Raw genomic sequence first — 13,660 nt, 5'->3', positions numbered from 1 at the left:
AAGCACTCGTTTGAGCTCATTATATTTCGCCAATGAGCAATCCTAGAATTCATTGGAATTCCTAGTTTAAATGGAGCAAATACATTAGGCACTCCAGCAACGATTTCCGAATTTCGATGGGATGGGTCTTGGTCTGAGTCAGCAACAATTCAGCCATAGGATACCACGCTACTGCAGCGCCACTCGTCTCAAAGTGGATGTACCGACAAGGCAGCTTCAAAACAGCTACCTAGGAATGCCTCTCAAACGGAGATGAGAAACATTCTTTTTGGAGTCGGATCAACCGTTTCTCACTCCTCGCTAATAGTTACCCCGAGGATATTTTTGTTCCCAGCTTAGACCACCACACGGGGGCTCCTTCAAACCACCATGAAGCAATAAATTTGACGAGAAATAATTCGACCACCCATTCCCTCATTCATTGTGAAATGGACAGGGTGTCTGTCCCCTTGATCCCGACGGCCCGACCCCGCATAAGCAACAACTACCCAGGCTTGTAGATTGCATTCATTATAAAAGTTTCCCAAATCTATTATTCCCCCAAATATTTTTTAAACGCAATTTGCGCCACGCATCCCGCTGCATTTGTTCTAAAATAACGCCCTTCCTGTCAAATCATTTTGATGCATATTTTCAACGCTACAGTTTCGTGACTATCTGGAGTACTAAAGCATTGGTGTCCTCGACAACAAAAACCAAAAGGAAGGACGCCAAAAAATGAATATTAAGAACCAAATTATTATCGATAGTGAAAGCTTAAGGGAGTCTTTCACATTATCGATATCTACAAAATTCGACGGTGATATGAAAGCAATGAGAAAAAAACGTTCAACAAAACTTCGTATTATTATGTTATAAAACTTTAAAGGCTAAGTTGCACATTTTTAATAATTTGTAGTGAGAATATTCTCAAAGAACCGTCGCCTTGACATTAGGACTCGGGGTCGAAGTCTGAACCAAATGTCCGACGGGCCAGTCTCGTTTGTTTGCTCATGATACGGATTTCCTTGAGATATCAGTCGAAGCAAGACGTAGAAGCAAACCTCCTTGAAATGATGCGTAAGTCCAGCGAATTTTTATGACAACAACCGTCGTGTCATTAAGCCTTTTGGAATGCTAAAAATCACACGGTTTCCGTAACACTACCATTCTAAGATAAGTTATTGTAGACGTAAGTAGAACATCCCTGTATCAAAGGGCGCTCAGCGACTTACGAGCATGTGCATCCCGATTGCATTAAGTGCAAGGCAACACAGCGAGAGAAAAAAAAACAATTGACAACGTTGATCGGAGGCTAACACAATGGCTCATCCCGGGACATCGGATTCTGCTACAGCTTTTATTTTTATACACGACATTCACTTTCGAGAAACACGTCTCGAGTGAACCAAGGACTGTGGCTTTAAAAAAATTAAAATAATGGGATTGGAAAAATTTCTCTAGAAAACGCTCATTTTTAAATTTGTGAACGGCATCTTAATGCCATCCTTCGTGCATTCTAAAACATGCAAAGAGACTCACGAAGTTGACATTGATGACATAAAAGGTTCCTTTAGTAACATGGATAAACCAAGAAAATAATTTTACTTTTACGGGAGATCCTGGGGAAGACATGTGAGTTGGCATCGCTTGAAACAAAGGGGAGCTGCGGATGCCAGGAGAGTCTTGGTGACGCCCTGCAGATGAAATCCCGAGCGCCCGTATCAAATAGGCAATCTAAATTGAAATCATACTTAGGGAAAGGCATTTGATAATGACATAACACATGTCGAAGCCTGGGTTAGCCAAAGAAAATTATAATCTGTCGTAGGGAAATGCATTTAAAGCACTTAGGTTCTCCACTAACATTCAAGTCAAGACAATAAAGATAAAACGAAACCCGACGCAGTGATGAGTCAAATGGGGACGACATGTGTACTTTTTAAGTAGCGCGGTGATGCATTCGGTAGAGCATTTGACCCACGCAGGGAAGGGTCCCGGCTTCAAATCCGGGAGGAGACGTTCCGATATTATTACTGTATGTGGTCATAAAGTTGTGCGAAGTGACCAATGTAAAGGAACTGCTCTTAAATATGCTAGATTCACACGCCTGTAGCTTTGCCTACGGTAAGCACATTCGCGCTGAAGCACTACGAGTAGAAATTTATCTTCCAAAGAGGGCATTTGAAGGGAGTCAAACGAAACTCACATAGATTGAGGAGTAGGAGTCATCGTAGAAAGTGACAGGCACTTTGAGGGGAATCTCGAAGCTGGACACTTCGTCCTGGTCAGGGGGCAGGTACTGGTCGGCGTCGGATCCGTGAGGCCACAGTTCGTCGAGGCGGACGGCCGAGGCTGCGGCAAGCAAGAAGAGGAACACGAATGCGCCCCCGATTGGACCCATCCTGGCGCTCTGACGATCAGACAACTGCCGTCAGCGAAGCGATGCACATGGACAATGACCGACCTCACGCCCGACACCATCGAAGCGCCCTCACACGACCTTTCGCCCCATCCCCTCCCCCCCCCCACTGCTACGATCTCAGCGCCGCCAACGGCGTGGTAACGGAAAACGGCGCAGAGGACACACTTACCACGCCGAGAAATTGTTTGGTGAATCGATGAACACGCGAAATTAATCCGATTTTCAATTTCGTTTCGGACGAGGATTCTTCCGATTGTTGCGTTATGTCAATTCTATTAAATCTGTGGTTAAACCAGTATTGCATCTAAAGGAATCTTCGAGGACTTTATGGCGCATTGGCTCCTCAAGAATAATCAAATACCTTAGAAGACGTGAATAACATAATAACCAAGTAATTAAAATAATTGCCAGTTTCTCTAAAATGCTTCCACTATCATCGAAACGTTTTCATAAGTTTTACAAAACGTTTAAAGTTTTATAACCCCCTCCCCTTAAATGTACGCACTTCCCTCTTCTTGTCAGTATTCGTGTTTGTTCGCATGTAATCCTCCATGAGAATATTTTATAGCCAATCAGAAATCACTATGACTTAGTTGTATGAATGAGGCGTTAGATGGCGATTGACCGCACGGCCATCAGGTCATCATGAGGTCGTTAAACCAATTTTTCATTATTGTGATAGAGTTTGAATGGAGACCAGTATAATTCCGTGTTTCTATCCGTCGCTGACTTCTCGAGGTGAAAAATCGGGACTTAAACCCTTCCGCAGATTAGTTGATGACGTCAACGTCTCCGTCTAACATAAGGCTCCAACGCCTCTCGGCTACTCCTATGCCTCGCGCATCTATCTCGCGTGGCTCGCGACTGTTTCAAGTCACGCGATAGATTTCTTCCTCCAATGAGCGCGCTCTCGTGAATAAGTCGAAGCTCTAATGAAGTCAACAATATTTTAAAAGTGAGTTGACTCTTTCGACTTTTTTTATAAAGCGACGAGAGATTGGCTGAATTAAGAAATTAATTAATTTCCCATCGTGACTTATCTTCCCCTTCCACTTGCCGAATGCTCTTAGTGGATTGCGATTTCGGGTGGTCTGAGTAAACGACGTACACCAGCAGGGGTTAGTCCATGTGAAGCCCCGCGGAAGGTTGGCCTTTTTTGTTTTAACCGTAAAAATATGGCTACAGGTCTACTCATCAAATGGCCACGTTTACACATGTTATAATTGATACCAAGGAGTAAGTGGAATAAATATTTAATAAAATTGGAATGTTTTATTTATAAATTAAAACACTGTTTAAAGTTTTAAAAAAATTGTTCATCCTACTACTAAGTCTCATTGAATAGACAATTTTATCACCCGTCCATCCAAATACATAAACCAAAACTCTCCTAGTACTCCACAAACGTTATTAAATCCGAATAAAAAGTTCTGGAATATCCAAAAAAGGCTATTCGGGCTTCCAGCCGGGTGGTCTCCCTCCATTCTGCCGACGTTTCGGAACACGAGTCGGGTTCCATCCTCAGGGCTAATGGTGAGTGGATGAAGTTTGCCAGCTTGTTTACTTTTCAGTTGGTTGTGAGGTCTAACGTGATTGGCTCGGAGGCAGCCAATCTTATTTTCTTAAGTGCCGGTTTCCATGCATTACTCAGTGAATACCCTGTGTCACGATTGAGGGTGTTAGTTGCCAGCCGGATCTCGATGGATTCCTTAACCAGTCTTTTCCAGAAATCAGTCTCGCGGCATAGAATTTTCACGTCATCCCACTTTACCCTGTGATCGGATTCAATGGCGTGTTCTACAACCGCGGATTTTTCCGGTTGGCAGAGCCTAAGGTGTCTCTTATGTTCTTTTATCCTTGTATTGATAGTTCTCCCCGTTTCCCCCACGTAAACCTGCCCACACTCACAAGGAATTTGGTAGACCCCTGGAGTTTCAAAACCACAAGGATCCTTCGCTTTAAGAAGTAGATCTCTTAGTTTGGAGCATGGTTGGAAAACGGTGTCAATACTTTGTTTTTTGAGGATCCTTGAAATTTTCCCGGACACCGTAGACACATAGGGAATTTTGGCAATAGCGATGGGCTTTGGTCTTTCTTCCTCCTTTAAAGAGCCCAGATTTTTAATGCTCCTTTTTAGGGCCGAGTGTATCTCCTCATTACTGTAGCCATTTTGCTTGAAGGTGGTTTTCAGATGTCTTATCTCTTTTGGCAGGCTTTCTTGGTCCGCTATGGCTTTGGCTCGATAGAAAAGGGTGGACAAAACTGCTCTCCGTTGGGCGGGGTGGTGATGACTTCGCCCATTTAAATAGAGGTCCGTGTTGGTCGGCTTGCGGTAGACGCTGTGACCGAGCGTACCGTCGTTCTTTCTATGGATAAGGATATCCAGAAACGGGATTCGGTTGTCTTCCTCGATTTCCATCGTGAATTGTATATTTGCATGTCGACTGTTCATATGGCTCAGGAAATGTTGTAAACTCTCCCTCTTATGAGGCCAAATGATGAAGGTATCGTCGACATAGCGATAGAAGCATCTGGGCTTGAGGGTTGCAGATGAAAGTGCTTCTTCTTCGAAAGACTCCATGAAAAAGTTGGCTATTACGGGAGATAAAGGAGAACCCATAGCAACTCCATCTGTTTGTTCGTAGAAGGTGTCGTTGTACTTGAAGTAAGTCGTGGTAAGGGCGTGATGAAAGAGAAGCACTGTGTCATGGTCAAATTTTCCCTTCAATAGCTCCATCGTATCCATGATTGGCACACGTGTAAAAAGAGATACGACATCAAAGCTGACCATTATGTCCGTGCTCTCCAATCGCATATCAGCAATTGTTTTCACAAACTTAGATGAGTTTTGGATGTGATGGTCGCCATGGCCAATGTGCTCGGATAGGATACCCGCGAGGTATCTGGCTAGTTGGTAGGTGGGCGCCCCAATGGAACTAACGATAGGCCTTAATGGTACGTTGGCCTTATGGATTTTCGGAACACCGTAGAGCTTCGGTGGAGCCGGCGCCGGTGGATAAAGTCTCTTGGCAGCCTCAATAGGAAGCCCTGATTTCTTAATTAGTGCTATCGTCTTCCTGGTGATAGAATCAGTGGGATCCCGTGATAGTCTTCGGTAAGCTGGGTCTTGTAGGATATCAAGGACCTTCCGATGGTAATCGTCCGTATTCAATAAGACGGTGGCATTCCCCTTGTCTGCTGGCAGTACCTTAACCGTGTTGTCGTTGCGAAGGGCACGAATGGCGAACCTCTCTTCTCTGGTTGTATTGGGTTTCGGAGGAATGGCCTTCAAAAGGACCAAAGAAACCTCAGAACGAACTTCCTCCGCTAAATCATTCGACAGTTTTCGGACGGCTGGTTCGATGCCCCCAATGACATCTCGGTATGGAATGATGCTTGGAGCCGGAGCAAAGTTAAGTCCCTTAGACAAGACTGATATAGTCGGCTTGTCAAGAACCTTATTAGACAAATTTATTACCAACCGTTTAGGATATAATTAGGTAATAAATTTGTCTAATAAGGTTCTTGACAAGCCGACTATATCAGTCTTGTCTAAGGGACTTAACTTTGCTCCGGCTCCAAGCATCATTCCATACCGAGATGTCATTGGGGGCATCGAACCAGCCGTCCGAAAACTGTCGAATGATTTAGCGGAGGAAGTTCGTTCTGAGGTTTCTTTGGTCCTTTTGAAGGCCATTCCTCCGAAACCCAATACAACCAGAGAAGAGAGGTTCGCCATTCGTGCCCTTCGCAACGACAACACGGTTAAGGTACTGCCAGCAGACAAGGGGAATGCCACCGTCTTATTGAATACGGACGATTACCATCGGAAGGTCCTTGATATCCTACAAGACCCAGCTTACCGAAGACTATCACGGGATCCCACTGATTCTATCACCAGGAAGACGATAGCACTAATTAAGAAATCAGGGCTTCCTATTGAGGCTGCCAAGAGACTTTATCCACCGGCGCCGGCTCCACCGAAGCTCTACGGTGTTCCGAAAATCCATAAGGCCAACGTACCATTAAGGCCTATCGTTAGTTCCATTGGGGCGCCCACCTACCAACTAGCCAGATACCTCGCGGGTATCCTATCCGAGCACATTGGCCATGGCGACCATCACATCCAAAACTCATCTAAGTTTGTGAAAACAATTGCTGATATGCGATTGGAGAGCACGGACATAATGGTCAGCTTTGATGTCGTATCTCTTTTTACACGTGTGCCAATCATGGATACGATGGAGCTATTGAAGGGAAAATTTGACCATGACACAGTGCTTCTCTTTCATCACGCCCTTACCACGACTTACTTCAAGTACAACGACACCTTCTACGAACAAACAGATGGAGTTGCTATGGGTTCTCCTTTATCTCCCGTAATAGCCAACTTTTTCATGGAGTCTTTCGAAGAAGAAGCACTTTCATCTGCAACCCTCAAGCCCAGATGCTTCTATCGCTATGTCGACGATACCTTCATCATTTGGCCTCATAAGAGGGAGAGTTTACAACATTTCCTGAGCCATATGAACAGTCGACATGCAAATATACAATTCACGATGGAAATCGAGGAAGACAACCGAATCCCGTTTCTGGATATCCTTATCCATAGAAAGAACGACGGTACGCTCGGTCACAGCGTCTACCGCAAGCCGACCAACACGGACCTCTATTTAAATGGGCGAAGTCATCACCACCCCGCCCAACGGAGAGCAGTTTTGTCCACCCTTTTCTATCGAGCCAAAGCCATAGCGGACCAAGAAAGCCTGCCAAAAGAGATAAGACATCTGAAAACCACCTTCAAGCAAAATGGCTACAGTAATGAGGAGATACACTCGGCCCTAAAAAGGAGCATTAAAAATCTGGGCTCTTTAAAGGAGGAAGAAAGACCAAAGCCCATCGCTATTGCCAAAATTCCCTATGTGTCTACGGTGTCCGGGAAAATTTCAAGGATCCTCAAAAAACAAAGTATTGACACCGTTTTCCAACCATGCTCCAAACTAAGAGATCTACTTCTTAAAGCGAAGGATCCTTGTGGTTTTGAAACTCCAGGGGTCTACCAAATTCCTTGTGAGTGTGGGCAGGTTTACGTGGGGGAAACGGGGAGAACTATCAATACAAGGATAAAAGAACATAAGAGACACCTTAGGCTCTGCCAACCGGAAAAATCCGCGGTTGTAGAACACGCCATTGAATCCGATCACAGGGTAAAGTGGGATGACGTGAAAATTCTATGCCGCGAGACTGATTTCTGGAAAAGACTGGTTAAGGAATCCATCGAGATCCGGCTGGCAACTAACACCCTCAATCGTGACACAGGGTATTCACTGAGTAATGCATGGAAACCGGCACTTAAGAAAATAAGATTGGCTGCCTCCGAGCCAATCACGTTAGACCTCACAACCAACTGAAAAGTAAACAAGCTGGCAAACTTCATCCACTCACCATTAGCCCTGAGGATGGAACCCGACTCGTGTTCCGAAACGTCGGCAGAATGGAGGGAGACCACCCGGCTGGAAGCCCGAATAGCCTTTTTTGAACATATTCGCCGGGAAAGCATCAGATTTTACTTCTGGAATATCTCTTGATTGAAGATTTCGCGGCTCATGGTGATTAAAAATCAGTGACATACATGCCGCGTTTCGTACTGGAGATTGCCCCGACGTTTCGCGACCGACTTCTGGTCACTTCTTCTGTCCGGACTGGCCTCTTCGGAGACCCGAACAGGACCCTGGTGATACAGGGATCTCCGCTGCTCCACAACAGCTCTGGGGCTACCGGCGTAGGCGGGCGGCGGACCCAAGCGCCGCAGGTGGTAGGGCGGCGTCAGTGGGCTGAGGACCGGCCACGAGCTCCTGCATCCAGATCCGAGGGTGATGGACTCCGGAGGGCGTTTTCCGGATGCGGCGGTGTCCGGGGAGGGAACCCCCGAGGACGGCGTGCGCGCTCCTCACGGTCAAGGCGGGCGCGAGAGCTGCGCCGCTCCACCCGCGATTTCCGGGGCAGGGGACGAAACGTCTAAACCGACAGGGGCAGAAATGACCGAAGAGGATCTCTCTTGGTTTCTTTCCTTTAGGCTCCCTTCTCCGCACTGAATTCCCTAGGCCGGAGGGCCCTATTTTGTACGGTTCATGCCTAGCCCTACGTCCAATGGGAACGCACTGTTTGAAAATGAAAAGTGCCTCCGAGCGCTAACGGTCGGAGCACCCGCGCAACTTTGTTGCAAGTGCTGGGTGCGTTGGCTTCTCCGTCACAGTCCAGATTTAAACCTTCGCCTCGCTCTGCGGAGCGGGCTTTGGCCATGGTAGAGGGCGCACATCACACTGTTCGTGGATTTACTATTATCTGTTCACTTTATCTTTGCGGGTGAGCTGGTGTGGCTTAACCGAGTTGGGGTGAGAGGAGGGAAAGTTTATCTACACGTGACTTTCCCTCTGCCAATCAGCAGACAGTAGGCGTGGTCTAGCACTTCGGAACGTCAGTCGCTCTCAGACCTCCGTCGTGTCAACTTCGTGAATCTGCTAGCTGTGTTGCCAAATCCTTTTCCCTTGCACTCCCCGTTTTTAAGAATGTTACGCCTATGTATGCCTTTCACCAGCGGTCTCGCACAATATCCTGGCTTCTGAGATGGGATTATTCTCAATACATTGTATGCATTGTTTCGCCGCCGGGCCCAAAATATCTGTGGCCACGTGTGAGTCACACCTTTTCAGTGAGACACAAGGGCGGCTATGTACATTTGGCAACGTTAAGGTCGCTCCTGCTCTCTCTCTCTCGGTACTACCCCTTCCCCTTCAGCGAGGCCCCTCCCCGTCAGCGAGGCCCACCGACAGTGTCCGGGATCTCACGAAAGTTGACCCGCAGAGATAAAATGAACAGAGAATAATGCTGTTGAAATACATCATGAAATAAAGGTTTCTTTTAACAATAGGGTGGTTTCCTGTTATTTTTTTATTACCTAAATCGAAAGATTATTACTCCTTGAGTACGAATTTCACACTTGTAGATTTGTAAATGACGATATCTATTTTTCGCGATTAAACGAAAAGTGAAAATTTTCAAGCGCGCGAAAACGCGACGGCTAAATAGGAATGATGGGAAAAAGTCCGTGTGACGTCGTTCTGGTTCCCGCTGCCGCCCTGTGAGGTGATCTTGGGGCGCTGATACGAGCGCTGCTAGCAGGTAGCTGAGTACCCTGCTGGCTGGTAGCGCTTGGCTTAAATAAGGATTATTATTCCCCTATCAAGCGAAGGAATCTTTCCGAACTTTTTTCCGGTATTTTTAATGTGTGATTATTAAGAGATGTTTCCCTGAGCTCTGTGCCTCATGCATGCATTAGTAATCTCACAATCAGACGATGTAAAACTCCTATCTATTCGTATAGAAACTAGGTCCCTGTGACGTCACGTGGCGCGGAATCGCATTGACGCCAATCTGGCCTTTTTCAAATGATGTTTAAATTGACCGTTGCCATTCGTCTAAACTGGGATTTCTAAAACCAAATAATTTGTATATTATGAATACACTAATGGTGGGTAAGGAATCGCAATCATTGCATTTCGTTTTCTTTGATGAAGGAAACTACACTGTCAGTGCATGTCTTGTGTTTATTGAACTGTCTATCGCTTTTCATAGATAACTGCCTACAAGGTATTTCACCTGTACCCCGGTAAGTACTGTATTCATACGTCACCAGCTGGCTTGTATCTCTTCGTACACCATTTGTAGCGGACATTACACGCGTTAATATCTAACGAATATACCGATCGGCAGTGGATGGTATCTGACGACGAAGCCTGACAATGCGATACGGTATAACGTTTGGCATTACATGCTATCCATGCGTGAATTGGATACAATGAAGTCTGTGCTACATTGGTAATATCTCGCATTAGTTCACAATCACAGCATTGTCGATTATGCCTTCATAAAAATCCACGACAATCCGGGATGTTTTGCTTTATTCGCCCAAAATGTTGATACACCTGTGCAGTGGCGTAACTATCCCCTCTCATCCCTCTCCCCACCCCCCAAAGCATATTCCTATATAGTTACGCCACTGCAGCTGTGAGTAGGTACGGGAGTAGCCCACATCGAACCCAGGGTCATAACAACGCTGCTTAGGTCGCATTGTCACTTTAACTATTATTGCATTGACAAAAAAATCAACGGTTTTTACTCACAAACGCCACTATACACAACAACACAAATGTAAACAGAATAGGGGCGCAGCTAGGAATTAAGGCGGGGGGAGGGGGGTTAGGTGCAACTAATACCGAAGTGTGTGGGGGTATGGACCCACACAGTACATCGTTGCCAAAGGACGTCCGCTGCGCGTCCGGCACGTCCTCTCACTGTCCGAGGATTTTCAGGACACCCAGAGGACGGCCGGCTCCCGTCCCTGCCATCCGTCCGCACACTGTCCGATCTCGGACGTCCAGCGGACGTCCAGCTAGTGTCTCCGTTTGTACGAAGTTTTTGAACAGTACAGTGGCAAATTCATATGCAGCGATAAAATTGTATCATATACGCCTAAATTTCCTAAAAACTCTTGAATTAACATGTGACACAGTAGTCATTTCGTATCTGGATACGCTGGATACAAAGATTCGTATCCGGCGTGGGACTATTTCCTTGCATGGATGATGCCATAACCACCTAGAAAGAAGGCCCGCGGAAAGATCGCCTAGGATCGCCGTTGGAGATTACCTTGTTTACGTTACGTCTCACCACATTCCAGGGATTTTTGTGGTTAAGTTGGTGAAAATTAGAGTTTTTGTGAATAGTGAAGTTTCCGTCATTCTTTAATTTCATTCGGTGGGCTACAGAAACTTGTTTGTGAGGCATTTTTGTTAAAAATGCCATTCATGTGTGTGGTTCCGGGATGCGACCCAGACGGCACAGAACCCCCCGTATCTAATTCGTATGTAGGTAGTCCCCATTGACAACGGGGATACTAGGCCGCTCCGTCACTTTTCGGTAATGGATAATATTCATTCCCGGCCTGTCGACGAAGCGCGTACGTAGCATGTGAATGTCCGCCATGAAGCGCGTTCGAAAGGATACAAAGCGCGCAGGAACACAGCACAGGCTAATCTCAATCGATTAGGTCGAAAATTAGATATATCGTAACTGGCACACTCGAAAAATATATCGAACGCAGCACAATCGATAACTACCTACCATGGCCCTTATCCACCCTTGGCCATTTATGAGGCAGGAAAGAATAAAAAACGACAGAAATACATTACCGATATTATTTATTTTCTTTAGTCAATCTTCAATACCTTCTCCGATGAACGTTCACTATCACATCATCCACTTGCACAAAACAAATCCACACCCACTTTAGATCTATATGTCACTTCTGCCACGATGTCTTTCTTCTTGACGACAGGTTACTGCGAAGCAATGGCACCTTCCTCCAATCCGGGCGCCTTCAATTCAACAAGAATTTTCTCCCCGTCTTCTCGTCGAAGACCACATTTGATTAGGTGATTATTTTCTGATATCACAAGGTGTTATGTGAAGCTCGCACACCTGAAACTAATAAATAATAAAATACAATGTATCTTACTAGGTCACATCTGTCGTATTATTGATAATTGTCACAGTTATTGTATAAAGGTAGGGCAATAGTCACAACACACTTATAGAGAACAACTCACTAGTGTACTTCCTTCATTAGAAAACACGCACTGATAAACATTGTAAAACAAAACATACACTAGAAAAGTACTACCAACCCTACTTATACAAAATTATCCACTGAGGTTATTGCCAACCTAAAATACATTCCAACAACATCATTTCCAATTTTTGGTATTTCTGCATGAGAAATCAAATTACTACCCTGATAAAAATAAACTCCTCCATTAAGGAGAGGTTTACCCTCCATTGAGGGTACAGGAAGGATATGTGTACCCTTCCTGTACCCTTCAGCAAGGGTACACGAAGGGTATTTTAGAACATCGGTGGGTACGCCCTCTCCTTCCTGGAGGGTACGGGAAGTGTTTGGCCAGCCTCGATGAAGGGTACAGGAAGGATAAGTGTACCCTTCCTGTACCCTTCAGCAAGGGTACAGGAAGGATAGGTGTACCCTTCCTGTACCCCTCAGCAAGGGTACACGAAGGGTATTTTAGAACATTGGTGGGTACGCCCTCTCCTTCCTGGAGGGTACGGGAAGTGTTTGGCCAGCCTCGATGAAGGGTACAGGAAGGATAAGTGTACCCTTCCTGTACCCTTCAGCAAGGGTACAGGAAGGATAGGTGTACCCTTCCTGTACCCATGGAGGGTACAGGAAGGGTAGGATTAATGTAAAAACTAAAAATCCATAAATTAACATAAAAATTTAAAAAATCGCTAATAAACTAAATTAAACGAATGGGGATGAGTTGCAACAGTGATTTCTAAAGTTATAGGGCAGAAAAAAAAATTAGCCTGCACGTGGTCTTTTACCTAGGACCTACACATTAGAGGATCATGAACTAGTGTTTTCACAACCTCGGCTATCGAGGTACTTGACAGGGTTAGCTTCTCAACGGAACTTATGCTACAAAATCTTAAGATGAGAATCGCACCCGGGCCTATGTGGAAGAAAGCTGTGACTTTTTTCTACGACACATATTTCGTTTCAGAAAATAAGATCGGCATTCAAATACTGAACATCACTCTAGCAATGTCTCATTGTCAGCCACACAAATAGGTTACATCCTAAAACGTGAATGGAAGAACTTCAAAATGAGCTTTTTTCACACAATTATAGAAACTATTGTGTACAGTGGCGTAGTCAGGAATTTCGTTTGGGGGGGGGGGGGGTCCAAAACCTGGTGGGGAAAGTTTTGAAAAACAGGATAGTAAGTATTGGGATTCAACTTATTCAAACACTTTTCATAATCGAAAAAACTTCAATAGTCAAAGAAATATTTTTTAAATTCATTATTTTTCAATATTTTGATTTCTTTTATGAATGAAAACGATTGTGTTTTTATACTTCGGGGGGGTGGAGGGTCCGAACCCTCCGGACCCCACCCCTGGCTACGCCACTGAATATGTATATTATTGTTTTCCTTATGGAAATTTTAAAGATTAGTTGTGTAGCCCGTCTATCTTTGCTTTCAAAGACTGCTTACGTTCTTGTACGGAACTCAATACTCTTTAGCAGGTGAAAGTAGCTGAGGAGACACTCTCACGATATGTTTCCCTCAGTTATAAATGCTAAGTCCCAAGGAAGGGTAGACTAAGGATTTTTCTCTC

The 13,660-nt window shown here is 45.1% G+C and overlaps 2 protein-coding genes across 4 annotated transcripts in view; both read right to left on the bottom strand.

Annotated features, from left to right (window-relative positions):
- Positions 1 to 2,447, bottom strand: part of LOC124158040 (nidogen-like) — a 123,334-nt gene extending 120,887 nt beyond the window's left edge. For 2 of the 3 annotated variants that reach the window (XM_046533199.1, XM_046533200.1), the window contains exon 1: positions 2,189 to 2,447. In XM_046533199.1, the coding sequence (XP_046389155.1) occupies positions 2,189 to 2,383 (195 nt within the window). In that variant the 5' untranslated portion in view covers positions 2,384 to 2,447. The remainder of the gene's footprint in view (positions 1 to 2,188) is intronic. The other variant, XM_046533202.1, reaches the window with a different exon arrangement.
- Positions 2,448 to 3,583: 1,136 nt separating this feature from the next.
- On the bottom strand, positions 3,584 to 8,707 carry LOC124158242. Its single transcript, XM_046533432.1, has 4 exons — positions 8,601 to 8,707; positions 8,037 to 8,259; positions 4,760 to 5,861; positions 3,584 to 3,591 (listed from the first exon to the last, which is right to left on the bottom strand). The coding sequence occupies exons 1-4, from the start codon at positions 8,705 to 8,707 to the stop codon at positions 3,584 to 3,586; spliced, it is 1,440 nt and encodes a 479-aa protein (XP_046389388.1).
- Between the last annotated feature and the right edge of the window lie 4,953 nt (positions 8,708 to 13,660).

This window comes from Ischnura elegans, chromosome 4, assembly GCF_921293095.1.
Source record: "Ischnura elegans chromosome 4, ioIscEleg1.1, whole genome shotgun sequence".
NCBI lineage: Eukaryota > Metazoa > Arthropoda > Insecta > Odonata > Coenagrionidae > Ischnura > Ischnura elegans.
Note: the sequence above shows the minus strand (reverse complement) of the source record. Positions and strands in the feature narration are given on the sequence as shown.

Coding starts and splice junctions, on each gene's coding strand:
- LOC124158242 (XM_046533432.1), bottom strand. CDS start 8,707: ATGGCCAAAGCCCGCTCCGCAGAGCGAGGCGAAGGTTTAAATCTGGAC. Junction 8,260..8,600: donor GTTGCGCGGGTGCTCCGACC/GTTAGCGCTCGG, acceptor ATCTGGATGCAG/GAGCTCGTGGCCGGTCCTCA. Junction 5,862..8,036: donor TCCAGTACGAAACGCGGCAT/GTATGTCACTGA, acceptor TTGTCTAATAAG/GTTCTTGACAAGCCGACTAT.